General features: G+C 33.6%; 1 protein-coding gene across 1 annotated transcript; it reads left to right on the forward strand.

Moving 5' to 3' along the window:
* Nucleotides 1-13,151: 13,151 nt before the first annotated feature.
* Nucleotides 13,152-14,174, forward strand: LOC113718288 (uncharacterized). Its single transcript, XM_027243204.2, has one exon. It carries the CDS (start codon nt 13,152-13,154, stop codon nt 14,172-14,174), a length of 1,023 nt encoding a protein of 340 aa, XP_027099005.2.
* The last annotated feature ends 337 nt before the right edge of the window (nt 14,175-14,511 follow it).

Raw genomic sequence — 14,511 nt, forward strand, 5'->3', positions numbered from 1 at the left:
TGACAAGATCAATCGGCTTGAGTTATCCCTGAAAGAGCACGTGAATTTTTTCAGTAATTTTAGGAGGTCGAGCACTTGAGTTTTTTCTATCTCTTTATTTCTTTCCTTTTTTTTGTCCCCTCCACCCTGAAAGAAGTCATATTTCTCAACACCATCCCCTCATGGGTACTCAATACTCATATGCATAATTAACATAGTACTCTAAGAAACTAGGATTGAGACTGTAGATAAAATAATTATAGATATAAATGACATAATATAAATATTTCAAAAATTGAACGTTTCAATAGTTGAAATAACTATGGTTATCAACTTAAATCTTAACTACGTAACTAGTCGTATTGGACATAATATATTATAAATCACAAACTTGACGAGTAAGGTAGTGTCAAATTTTGAGGCTTTTTTTTAACTATTAACGTTATCTAATGATAAGGATAACCAAATTATAGTATAAATCAAAATTTATTCTTAAAAGTAAGTGCTTTTTTTTATGCACTAATTAATCTTTGTAGAGTTTGAAATCATTAATCTTAATAGATATTAATTTACTATGAAAAGAAAAGATATACACAATATATTAGGAATTAAGTCTATCCAAATGGAGTTACTTATTATTGGCGAGACATGTAATATTCAATCGAAGAGTTTATAGTTGGCGCTTGGTTAATGGAAATTTAAAAATTTGTACTCTAAATTGAAATTTTGGATTTTAAACACTGGCGCCCGCATATTAAAATTTGGATTTTAGGGTGTTGGCGCCTTTTGTTTGATTTGTGAACATTCATTAGTGCATGTATATATAAACAGTTCCAGTTTAACGAAATGCAACAAGATTAAGTACCTTGACACACACAACAATCTATGATACATAAGTATTAAGTACCAATGCTCCTTGTTCCAGTTCATGGATAAACAAATTTGACACAAGTTAACTAAAACGAGTCCAATCAGCAATCTCTTGGTATATATATTTATAGGTATTTTGCCCTTACTATTATCTTAGTACAGCATTTGCAGTTTCACTAATTCATGTAACAACTCAACCCAATTTATATTGGTATTTGCTGTTAGCTCCTTCAGATGATAATAACCTTTGCTGGTTACCTCTCTCAACTGGGCTCATCCCACCTTCCAACGTAGAAGCAACCACGTAATCATCTACCAATTCTTTTATATTACCATGAGAATGGTTCCTGACACATTACTTTTGATGAAAGCATGAAGATCCGAATCCCCATTCAAACACATAAAGAGTTAGAAGCAAATTAATTTAGTTAAGTTATTCCCTTAGAAGTTGTGTCGTTTGATTAGTAGCATTAGTTAGGGTTTTAATAGTCAATTTAATTGTTGAAATATTCAGCCAAAATTTGTCTTCAAGAGGCCAAAACTTAGTTGGTGTTTTAGCCAAATAAGTGATTTCAAATCACATTAGGTTCTCAAATAAGTGATTCCAAATCGCATTAGATTTTCAAGTAAGTGATTCCAAATCACATTAAGTTTTCAAGTTATGTAAGGCTATAAATAACCTAACCACTTAAACGTTTAGAGGAAGTCAGAGTTTATAATAAAATTGTGAGTTTTATTCATTTCTCTCGTCCAAGAGAGCTTTGCTTGAATACTTGAGAGTTTTCTTAAGTTATTCAATTTGAACTTATCAATCAAGTATATACCTTAGTTGTGGCGTTCTTCTACCTTTAACATTGGTTCACTAAATCATTTGATTGTGGGGTTGAGATTCAATTCAAGGTTCGCAATCTAGGGTTTAGAAGGGTCAGTGTTTTTTTCCAAACTCCAATTTGATTTCTTCGTCTAGATCTGAGACTACATGGGATACGAGTTCAAACCTTCAGGTTGGTTCGTATCAGCTTAGTAATCAGAGCTAGTTGATGAATTCAAGTATATCTTGTTCGTGTCAAGTAAGTTTTCCTTGTGTCAGATCTAGTCGTGTAATCCTAGTAAAGTCGTTTAGGTTTTTTTCCTTGTTGTTCTTGTTGTTTCCATCATTATTTGTTGTCTGCATCCCCTAGTTGCTGTTCGTGTGTTTCCTTGCTGCTCAAATATCAATTGTTGGTTGCATCATGTCTTGTGATCTTGTTCTTGAGTCTTGAGTCTTGAAATCGCTTAGAGGGAAAAAAATCATACTGTTCATTAGCACTGTTCACAAATATTGTTCATCACTACTGTTCATGGCACTGTTCACCGAAAAAATTTTTCTAATCGTTGTTTTCTTGGAAATCTGAAGCTTAACCTAGTGTTTCTTGTCAATTGTGTTGTGTCTCGTGTTTCTTGAAGTTAATCCATGGCTAACCATTCTTGTTCTTGGAGATGTTCAAGTTCTTGAAATTTCTTGATAAGATAAGTTGAATTTTGTTGAATTTTTGGAAACTTTCTTGAAGTTTTTGGATGGACAATTAGGGTTTTTTGGATTCTTGAACAAAAGTTTCCAAATCTTGAAAATTATTGCAAAACCCTAGTTCCTATTTCTTGAACAAAGTAGCGGTTGATTCTTGTTTCTTGTTGTGGCTTGAATTCTTCTCCTTCAGTGTTTGATCTAAAATTGAAAAGAAAAGAAAGAAAGAGTTTTTGTGAAAAAAAAAAAGAAACAAGAAGTCGGATCACTTTTGGATTTAAACAAGAAAGAAATCTGATTTGGGAAACCAAGTTGACTTGGGATTGTAAACAAATCCTAGTCATCACATAACTAATCCAATTTAGATTTTGCAAGTTGCTTATGCACAAAAATCACTCCAAAAATCAGCAGCTTATCTTCCAAAATAAATCCAAGAACCAATTGAGTTCAACTTCCAAAATTCCAGCCAAGGGTACAATCGAAGAGAGCAATTCTAGGCTTCCAAATTTCTGCTATTTTATTTCTTACTTAATCGAGTTTTGTAATCTATCCAGCCATTAAACTCGTGTCTTTTGAGTCTTTTTCAACCTATAAATCGTGTCTAAGAGGTCCCAAAAGGAGTCACATCAGTCTTGGATTCCAACTAGTCTTAGTTTCCTAATTTGAGTCGCTAGTCAAAGTCCAAAGTTTTTAAAAATTGAGTCACCTTGTGTGGACAAAATCTGGTTTTTTTTTCAGCATACTTAGTGTCTTATTTTGAATTATTATTCAGTCCATTTCACTCCAAAAATTCCAGCTTTAAATCGCTACCACCTTGTGAGAAAACTTGGTGAAAGTTTGATTGAATCTCATTCAGAAAATTCAGATTTCTTCAAGAGAGGCAATCAAGTAACTTAAGAGATGATTGGTGAGATCAATAGAGTGAACTAAACACTTGAGTGATACACGAGCGTGAGTGCAAACAAGTGAGGGTGTGTTGTGAGAAAATTCTTTTCTTTGCTAGCCATTTTTTGCAGGTCACGTAATCATACCTAGTGGAGTTGCATCTCGCTCATATAATCAAGAATGCTTGGAGAACAAGCCACTTAAGATGAGGGGTTCCAAGCGAACTACTTCCAAATACTCTAACTCCATGCAGTCTAGTTCACAACATGAGTTTCGTTCACTTCGGGAGGAGATGCAATGTTACGTGCTTTGTGTGTATATGAACGATATAAGCGTACTTGTGATGAGTATAAGAAGGAGCAAAGAAGTTTGCGTCGAGCATCTAAGTCGAGGTCATCCTCAAGCAAACGAAATTCATCTAAGGAATGTCGTGACAATCGAGCCATGAAGCCTTAGAGTTCTCGAATTGAGTCAAAGCCTCATGAACCAAAGGATGATTTTCGAAGTTGGACTAAAAACTGGGTTGATTCTATGAAGGAGGAAATTAGCCAAGTGCTGAATTCATACTTTGAGCAACTTAATCATGTGTCAACCAATGGTAATAAAAGGAGATGTTCCTTCTAGTCCGTCATTGATTGAAGAAGTATCTATGAATGCTAGCAATGAACTTAAGCTTGAAAACCTTGAAATTCCATCCACACAAGTTGGTTGTCATGAGCTTGTCGAGAAGGAAGAAAAGGGAGAAAGTACACTGATTTTGAGCAAAAATGTGAGGGCTTATTGTTTTCTTAACGAACTTACCTTTACTTTGTTTAGTGTTTCTTCTTTTCTACAGATCAAGCAAAGTCAAGTAGAGTTGATCTTGGTGTGTTCCATTCCAAAGTCAATTGTACACTTTGCAAGTTTCCATGGAGTTTGTTTTCCAGGAATTAAATCCCTTTGGTATCAATTCATGAAACAATGTCAACTCAAATATGTCCATACCGATGGAGAGTTAATTTGAGCTCATCTTGAAGGGAACATTCCAAAATTTGGAGCTGGTTGTGTACCAAGGGTTCATTGAAAAAAAAAATCATGGGATCGTTTGCAATTTATACTGTTACATGTAATGTCTTCAAAAACTTTAAGAACTTGTAGATTTTTTTTACACTATGTATAATTGTGCTTCAATATTGAATTTTGTTTTTGTTAAAAACTAACTTGAAGTTTTGGATTTTATTTTCTGGGGTGAACCAGTTAGGGAGCCCCTTAACTATTCCAGTGATCAAACTATTAGTCCTTTATCTATTTCCAATATTGAATTGGTCCCTCAACAATAAAAAGTTGTCAAAATTTGAGATTTTAATTTATTTCTACCTTTATATCCATCATATTTCTACTTGGATGATGCCAAAATCTTTATTTTTGAAAAAAAAAACTACAACAATAATGCCGAGGACTTAAATACGGGGAATTTAAAGTCTTGTAACATGGCCTCAGTTAAGTGTGTGATAAATGCTTTTATGTTAATTAGACGGGATAATTTCAGAAACCTCCCTTGAGGTTTCTTATAATTGCACTTGGCTCCTCTAAAGTTTCAAAAATTACACCTACCTCTCTTGTCCATTTAAAATGACAATGCTATCCTTAATATTTTTAGTAAGACTCTTTTCTTGCCATGTTTATGCAAATGATGGATTTTATTATTTTGTTTACCTTTTTCCTTTCTATTCATTTATCTTATATTTCATTCGAAGTATAGAAGAACTATCAATGTTGTCCCTAATATCTATCCAAATTAAACTTTAAACTAGTAATATTTTTTTGATAACTTTTAATATCCTCCAATTTTTTTTTGTAGCTCTTTTCTTTGGTATCAAAATCAATGATAAGTCAACAATGATTAAAACAAAATGGCCCAAAATCACTACCCAATTATGATAGTTCCACCACTAAACTAGTCTATAAATTTTTATTAAAAAAATAGTCCATAAACTTTAAAAGAAACAAAATAGCACTTTCTTCTCTATCATAAAAAGAATTTATATTCCTAGTAAAGCATTATGAAAAATACCATATTACAGCAAAAGATTTATTGTTATAATTAATTATCAAATAACAAATATTGACATGAAAAACTAGACACTCTTTTCGTTTAGAAGAACAAATTGAACTTTGTAAGATAAGGACATTTTAAGGTATTCATTAAATTTTTTTGCTCAGAGTCTACATGCATTTCAATCATTCACTTGGAAGATATTTTCTGCCTACCAAGGAAGATTTATTCCTCATGTTGGACTTCATGGTAAGCGGATTCTTCTTTCCAGACAGTGATACATAGTTATGGAGACTTTTAAACACATTTTCTTGTCATTTGAGTCTATTTTCCCCTAATTCGAGGTTGATACTAAAGTCACCTAATATTTGCCATCTTGACCAAGACCACAAGGGTCGAAATCCATGTCTCTTCTTTCCATCCGACTTTTCTAAAGTGAAGTATAGAGAAAGATAAGTAATTATCTGAGTTTTCTGACTCCCATTCTGTAGGAGATAAAGACCTTACACTACCATCACTAACTTGACTTAGGCCTGTAGCAATTATTTTCTTTTTTTCTTATATCCTTCCTGTTAATTGGATGGAAAGGAGCGAGGAATAGATTCGAGATTTTGACCCAAGACCTAGACTTGCTAAAGGTCTTCACCTTCCCCCCTCCCAAAAAAAAAAAAAATTCTTCCCGCTGTAGTTATTACCTTTTTTCTTACACGCCTCTACAATTTCAAGTTCGAATTGCACCATGAACTCTATCATCACTTGTGTGTGTGTGTGTGTGTGTTTTTTTTTCTTTCCAATTGCACCATGCAGCATGCAGCACCCTTATTTCTTCCTCTTTGTAACCATAGTGGATATGTGGATGAAAATCATACTTGGTTTTGAAACATGTCAAATTACCAATGCACGAGCATTAGGATAGGATAATCTTATGTGTAGTGAATAACTATCATTTTCATTGCATACCTTAATTGTGTTATTTCAGATACTTTGTAGCCAAAAATTTTTTCACATGTTTCAGTTTTGGCCAATAAGTTTACACAGTTGACAAGAATTTATTGTAAAACTATCAATACCTTTGCCAAAATTAGCAAAATAGAAGAATTACTAAACAACACCAAAATCCATTGAGAGAATGCTTTACAAAATACTAAAGCACTAAATGGGCTCACTTGAATTCTATAGCCCAAACGTTTCTAAGAAACAAACAGGAAAACAACCATACATGGATCCATGGCCTATCCATCCATCAGGCATCAAATATCAAGTGTGTCATGGACTCTATACATTTAAGTCATGAGTCCCAAGACTGAAAATTAAACCTTATAGAAATGCTAAGAATAAAAACTAATCCTATATTCCTCTGCATAATTTTTTTTCTTTTTCTTTGATGGTCTGAAGAATATTTTACGGACTTGTCATGGAGAAATAAAGAGTATTTCAGAATCCAAATCTGATTCTATGTGTAACCATAGGATCGAATCGGAAATACCTTTCCTAAGAAATTCCAACTCTTGTATATGCTTTCAAAAAAGTGAGAAATTAATGATCATCCGTTATCTTCGGGTTTATCGGGTTTATGTTTTGTCTTTCAATTCTTAATTGTTGTTTCTAAAGAAGATAAGGAATTCTTTTCGAAGGATACAAATCAATTTGCAAATTGAAGAAAACTTATACCTGCACTACTCAAATAGTGAAAAGAATGAACAAAAATAACTCTGGATAAAAAAAGAAGCATTTTCTTTTGGTTGCATTTCACAAGTCCATAACTTTTAATTGTGGACAGAGCTAATAACTGTGGACAGAGCTAATTTTCCTTTTCAGCCTTGCTAGCGGTGCATTTTGGCACAATTGCTGGATTTTGCCACTAAAAGCAGCGCTCAATGACCTGAATATTGGATCCTTAATCCAACGTTGGACTTATATGTGAATAATTATAGGTTTAATTATATTATGTTTTCTGTTCAGCTGCGAATGATCTTAAAAATATTACTTCCAACATCAATAATATTCCTATGCTGAATGGCACAAACTTCAAGTCCTGGAAAGAAAATCTCTTGACATACTTGGAGTAATGGATCTCGACCTTGCGATAAGGGGTGATTCTTCCTCACCTTTTACAGATCAGAGTACCTCTGATGAAAAGAAAAATAATGACAGGTGGGAGAGATCGAATCGCTTGTATCTGATGATCATTAAAAAGGCCGTTCCAGAAGCATTTAGGGGAACAATGTCAGAAACGACAGTAACCGCTAAAGAGTTTCTTCAGGACATTGAAAAAAGATTTGTCAAGAATGAAAAAACTGAAGTTAGTAAGCTCTTGACATGCTTAGTTTCGATGAAATATAGTGATAAAGGTAATATCAGAGAGTAAATTATGGACATGTCTCATCTTACCTCAAAATTGAATGCACTCAAATTGAAACTCTCCGAAGAGTTGCTGGTGCATTTGATTTTAATATTTCTTCCTACACAGTTTAGCTAGTTTAAGATGAGTTACAACTGTTAAAAAGAGACTTGGTATCTAAATGAACCCATCTCACACTGTGTAGAGGAAAACAAAAGGTTGAAGCAAGATCAGACAGAAGGTGCCCATCTGGTTTTAACCACTAATAATAAAAGTAAGGGACTTAAGAGAAAGAATGAAAAAGGAGCTGCAGGTACAGGCCACAAAAGAAACAACAAAAGAAATCAGCTGATCAGGGAAAGAATAGTTGTTCTTTTGTGGAGTTGAAGGGCATAAAAAGAAGTATTGCACCAACTATCACGTTTGGCGTGCTAGAAAAGGTATGTTTCTTAATTTGGTTTGTTCTGAAGTGAATTTAACTTCGGTACCTAGACATACGTGGTGGTTAGATTTTGGTGCAACAACTCGCATCAGTGTGTCTATGTAGGGTTGCCTGAATTGCCGAAAGCCTAATGATAATGAAAGATATATCTACATGGGCGATGGCAAAACAATTCAAATTGAGGCAATTGGAGTTTTTAGATTATTGTTAAAGATCGGATTTTATTTGGATTTCAATGAAACATTTGTTGTACCGTCTTTTAGATGGAATTTAATTTCTATTTCTGCTTTGGACAAATTTGATTATTCTTGTTCATTTGAAAATGAAAAATTTGAATTATTTCATGATTCAAAATTGGTTGGTTCTGATTCTTTAATGCACTATGATAATCTATATTTAATTGATACAATTATCTCATTTAATGAATCTCTACATTTGAGTACTAGATGAGTAAAGAGAAAATTAACCAATGAGAATTCAGCCGCATTATGGCACAAGAGATTGGGATATATCTCCAAACGGAGAATGGAAAGACTTGTGTCAAATGAAATTCTCGACCCCTTGAATTTTACAGATTTTGATGATTGTATTAACTGTATAAAAAGGAAACAAACCAATAAAAGGAGATTTGAAACCAATAGGTCTTTAGACGTCTTAGAACTTATACATACGGATGTTTGTGGGCCATTTTCTACATCTGCTTGGAATGATCAACAATATTTTATAACATTCATAAACGATTTTTCAAGATATGGTTACATATATCTCATTTCTGAAAAGTCACAGTTACTGGACGTGTTCAAAATTTTTAAAGATGAAGTTGAGAATCAACTCAATAAAAGAATTAAAAGCGTCAAATCTGACCGTGGTGGTGAGTACTATGGTAGATATGATGATTCAGGTGAACAACGTCTAGGACTATTTGCTAAATACCTAGAGAAATGCAGTATTCTCCCACAATACACTATGCCGGATTTACTTACTATAAATGGTGTAGTTGAAAGACGAAATAGAACGCTTAAAGATATGGTAAGGAGTATGATATGTCATTCTATCTTACCAGAGTCACTCTGGGGAGAAGCATTTAAGACTGTAGCATATATTCTTAATAGAATTCCAACTAAAACAACTATCAAAATCCCTTATGAGTTTTAGACAGGAAAAAAACCCAATTTAAAGCATTCAATCATTTTGCTTGCCAACAACGATATTGGTATATTGCATGGAACCAAGAAATTTCTAACAAAAAATTTTGAGATGAAAGATCTTGGTGATGTTTTTTTTGTGTTAAGCATACAAATACATCGGGATCGATCTCGGGGTATTTTAGAACTATTACAAAAGGACTATATCGAAAAGGTTCTTAAAAGGTATGGCATGCAAAATTATAAAACAAGTTACACTCCTGTAGTTAAAGAAGACAAATTTAGTCTTGAGCATTGCCCTAAGAATGCTTTTGAGGAAAAAGAGATGTAAAAGATTACTTATGCATCAGCAGTAGGGAGTCTAATGTATGCTCTAGTATGTACGCGTTCGAATATTGCATACATTACTGGAATGTTGGGTAAATATTTGAGTAATCATGGATTAGATCATTGGAAAGCAATCAAACGGGTCTTACGGTATCTACAGAAAATAAAAGATTACATGCTCACGTATCGGAAGTCAGATGAGTTAGAGATCATTGGGTATACTGATTCCGATTATGTTGAATGCCAAGATACTATGAAGTCAACGTCAGGCTATATCTACTTATTGGCTGGAGGTGCCATATCCTGGAAGAGTGCTAAACAGTCCCTCATAACATCTTCTACTATGGTTGCAGAGTTTATAACTTGTTATGAGGCATCCAATCAAGGAATTTGGCTGCAAAATTTCGTCACAGGATTACGTGTAGTGGATAGTATTGAAAGACCACTCAAATCATTTTGTAACAATAAGTCAGCAGTCCTATATTCCAATAATAACAGGAGTTCGACGAAATCTAAATATATAGATATCAAGTTCCTGGCTGTTAAAAAAAGAGTACAGAGTGGACAGTTATTAATAGAGCATATCGGGACAAACTCCATAGTTGCGGATCCGCTTACTAACGGATTGTCACCGAAAATATTTCATGAGCATACTGCTCGTATGGGTGTCATGTTGTTAAATTATGTACAGTTTTAGTGGGAGTTTGATATTTTAAATGCTCTTATGATATTTTTTGATTATTAATGATTTAAGGATATTTTATGCATAATAAAGTTTGGATTTATTTACACTCTGACTTTGGTATGGTTTAATCTCATAAAAATTTAAGATGAATCAGTTGGAAATAGACATGTTTTGATTATATTACATGAAATTTTCATGCTATATATCCACACCATGATTCATGTCATTTAATTGTATCGATATATGTGACTAATGATGGGTCGAGTTACGAAATTGTAACAAAGGCCGCTTTGATACTATATTGATGTGATTGATGGACCGAATCGGTTACAGATACATTTTAATAATGACTGTAAAGTTGAGCTAATACGGTTAATTGCGAAACATAATTATAAGGTTACACATTAGTCCAAGTGGAAAATTATTGGATCTTTAATTCAACGTTGGACTTATATGTGAATAATTATGGGTTGCAAACTGTCAAATAAGGTTAAATCTAATTAAAGTGATCAAATATAGTTTGAAATTAATGTATCTAATAGGATGTGGATCTTTAATGTGTAGAGATTTAAGGGCTCCTATTTCTATGATGGGTTGAAATAGGGTTCCAAAAGGTAACAGGAATATTACCTATAAATAGGGTTATGGTCCCTAGGTCACATGTATCATTCTATTTGTAGTATTTTCTAGTACCACAAAATATATCTCTTCCCTGATATCCCATCGTCGGAAAAGATAGTAGAGAGAAATTAAAGGGCTCTCTCAAGGATTGACGAATACGTGTTGATTTGGAAGGCCACCCCAATATCTTTGGAAATTCATATATCAGTTTGTCGATATGAATCCAGATATACTTCCGCTTTTATATTATAGTTATATTCAAATATCTGATATTGGAATCTTGAAAATCTTACACTGGATACTTTTGTTGCTCTGAAGACAACCATATTAGATCCCCAAAGGATCATCCCAACCAACTGGTCCACTTCTACCTCCGTTTGCAGCTGGATAGGAATCGCTGGTAACACTCGCCACCAAAGAGTGGCACTGAAACACATACGAGCTGAAGTTTGCATTTCTTTTCGGGATTCAAAAAGAGATATTAAGAAGTGCAATAATTCCATTGCAGTACAATTTTATGTTTCTATTTTGACTAGACCAAATTTTGCTTACACTCCTAAGTAACTAAACCTCATGGTTAGAGTATATGTAGAGTATAGCTATGTAGAACTGATTAATGCGTTCAAGTTTCCAATTTCGGCAGATAAAAAGCAATGTTTTCAGAATTGGATCGGACCGGATTGGCCGGTTCGATCGGTCCGACCGCGAACCGGTCATGTCGCAGGTCCGGTCCAGTATCAGACCCGGAAGGTAATGGAAAATCGGGCGAACCAGACGAACTGTTAAAACCGGGAACCGGCGGTTCTTAAATTTTCAAGCAATATAACCTCAAATTCAAAATAATAGCAAGAATGGAGGCTGCTAGATTCGAACTCGGGTCTTAGAGACCATAATAAGGTATGCTTGCCGCTAAACCACAGCCAAAGGACGAGCTATTGTTGTGTAGAATTGTACTGAACTAAAAAATAAAATCAGATTAAATAAAAAAACCCTAGCATTAAGAAAGTGCAGACGACACATTTCATTTCAATTTCACTTCCTCCGTTTCTCTCTTTCAGCTTCTCCAGTTCGCATCTTGATTTTTTTTTAAAAATTTTTTCTTCATAATCCTTCACATCCAAATATCCACGACAAGATCATCACACTATTATCTGTAGACGAGACTCTAGAGCTTTTCCATCTTGGTAAGTTTAATTTTTGTCTTTTATTGTTTTTCATAGAACAAGTATGTTGGATTATTTCTGTGATGCCGATTGTTTCTTCTTCCATTCCCTAGTACTTAATCTTCATTAACAAACTACTGAGATGCTTCCATGATTAAGGTGATACTATACAAAAGTTTTTTTTGATTTCTTCAGGCTTTGAACTTTTGATTTTGGAAACCTGAACTGTTGTGGAAGCTTGCAATTAACAAGGGCTCTTGGTATTTGTTGATGTCATTGAAATATTATACTCTTTAATATAGAGAAACCGAAATCCTTTGATCTTTTTCACTTGTGCCAACTTCAGTCTTTGACACACAGAGAAACGTAGAGTTGAATATACAGAGATGTGTAAGACTTGGAAATAATCATGACATTTTTTACCCATTGCCACATATCTAGATACATGTTATTCAAGAAGAAACAACTCGATTTTTGTAAAAGTTGTACTTGTTTATGAGTTATAAATGATAGCCTATTTTACAGTTGATTTCCTTCTTCAGTTGAATATAGAAAAATCCACTACTTTTAGGAGTCATTTTCTTCAAATCAATGTTCTTTAATGAATTAGTAGAAATCATTTTAATTGTCAAACCCAAGAAAAATTGCCTATGGTAACTTGTTTGAGCAATTTACGTCTTTGCTAACTTTTCTGTTTCCTTTATTTATTGTTTGTTCAAATAATTTTAATTGCTTTTTATTTGTTAAAAGCAACTAGGATCATAAGAAATTATATCTCTTTCATTCAAAGTTTAGGAGATTTATTTGGTACTATATTGTATAAAGTTTGGCAGCTTTAGCTTATTTAATTACCGTTGATTATTAATACTCTAAAAGTAAGAAGTGTTATATTGTTTACATTAGTGGTGCAAAAGTGACTAATTGATCTTCTTATATTACGGAAAATTTGTTAATTTTATTTTCTTATTAGTACACTATATTTTACAAATGAACTAATTATGTCCAAATTAACTATGTCAAGGATAATGGAAACCGATACTGGTACTAGTAGTAATTCATAATCTTCGACTATTGGAGCTGTCAATAGTGAACAATCAGCTAGTCAAAATCATAGACAAAAGTTTGATATAGCATGAAATTATTGTTTAGTAGGTATGAATAGTCAAGGAAGAAGCACTTTGACATGTGGGTATTGTTTTAAAGTAATTGCTGGTGGTGGCATTCATCGAATGAAACAACATTTGGCAGGAGAACAAGGCAGCATTATTCCATGTTCAAAGGTTGACCCGGCAGTTAGACATGCTATTTTAGCATCTATGAAGGAGAAGGAGCAGAAATCTAAAGAAAAAAAAGGTGATTTTGGGGTGGAAAATCCATTCGGCCACACTACTCATGCATTTGATGGCGATGAAGTATTGGAAATTCCTTCTTCTTTAGCAAATGAGATGGGTTCATCTAGTAAAGGAAAGAGAAAGGTCACTGCATCAACAGGTATACGTGCTCTTTTTAAAGGTGGATGTGATACTTCTCAACCAACCATTAAAACTTGTTTGCAAAGTAAGGAAAAATGGACAAATACGGACGTAGCTATTGCTTTTTGGTTTTATGATGCTTGCATTCCTATAAATGCTGTTAATTCTCCATTTTTTCAAAAAGTTATTGATCAAATAGCATCAATGGGTAATGGTTACAAATGTCCCTCCTATTATTCTTTGAGAGTTAACTTGTTGCGAAATGCCAAGAGAGATGTGAAATTAGTTGTTGATTCTTTTAGAAGTACTTGGGCAGAAACTGGTTGCACTATAATGGGTGATGGATGGAAAGACACTAGACAAAGACTATTGATTAATTTTTTGATTTATTGTCCTAAGGGTATTTCGTTGATTAAATCTGTGGATGCATCTGATATTGTAACAAGTGCAGAAAATTTGTGCAATTTATTTGCTGAAATTGTTGAGATGGTTGGCTCAAATAATGTGGTGCACTTAGTTACTGATAATGCTAGCAATTATAAAGCTGCTGGGTCTTTGTTAAGTGAAAGATATCCGAACATTTGTTGGTCACCGTGTGCTGCACACTGCATCAATTTGATTTTGAAAGACATTGGTGAAATGAATGATGTAAAAGCTATAGTGTCTCTTGCTTCAACGGTGACTGTTTTTTATCTACAATCATAAGTTCACTTTGAATTGGTTAAGAAAAACTATAGGGTGGAAAGAAATTATTCGTCTAGGTGAAACTCGATTTGCAACTACCTTTATTGCGTTAAAAAGTTTGCATGATCATAAGGATAGTTTGCAATCTTTGGTTACTTGTGGGGATTACAAAAAATTTCTGAGAATAGAAAAAGAAAAAGATGTGAAGCAAATCGTTTTGGATGAAAGGTTTTGGAATAACTGTTTGATCATGATGCGAATAATGGGCCCTATCATTCGTTTATTGCGTATTTGTGACACTGATGAAAGGCCTTCAACGGGTTATGTTTATGAAGGCATGTTTAGAGCAATAAATGGC

The sequence above is a fragment of the Coffea arabica genome, chromosome 11e (genome assembly GCF_036785885.1).
Source record: "Coffea arabica cultivar ET-39 chromosome 11e, Coffea Arabica ET-39 HiFi, whole genome shotgun sequence".
Lineage (NCBI taxonomy): Eukaryota > Viridiplantae > Streptophyta > Magnoliopsida > Gentianales > Rubiaceae > Coffea > Coffea arabica.

What these genes read in the sequence shown, in the direction of transcription:
- LOC113718288 (XM_027243204.2), top strand. Translation starts at nt 13,152, where the DNA reads ATGAATAGTCAAGGAAGAAGCACTTTGACATGTGGGTATTGTTTTAAA.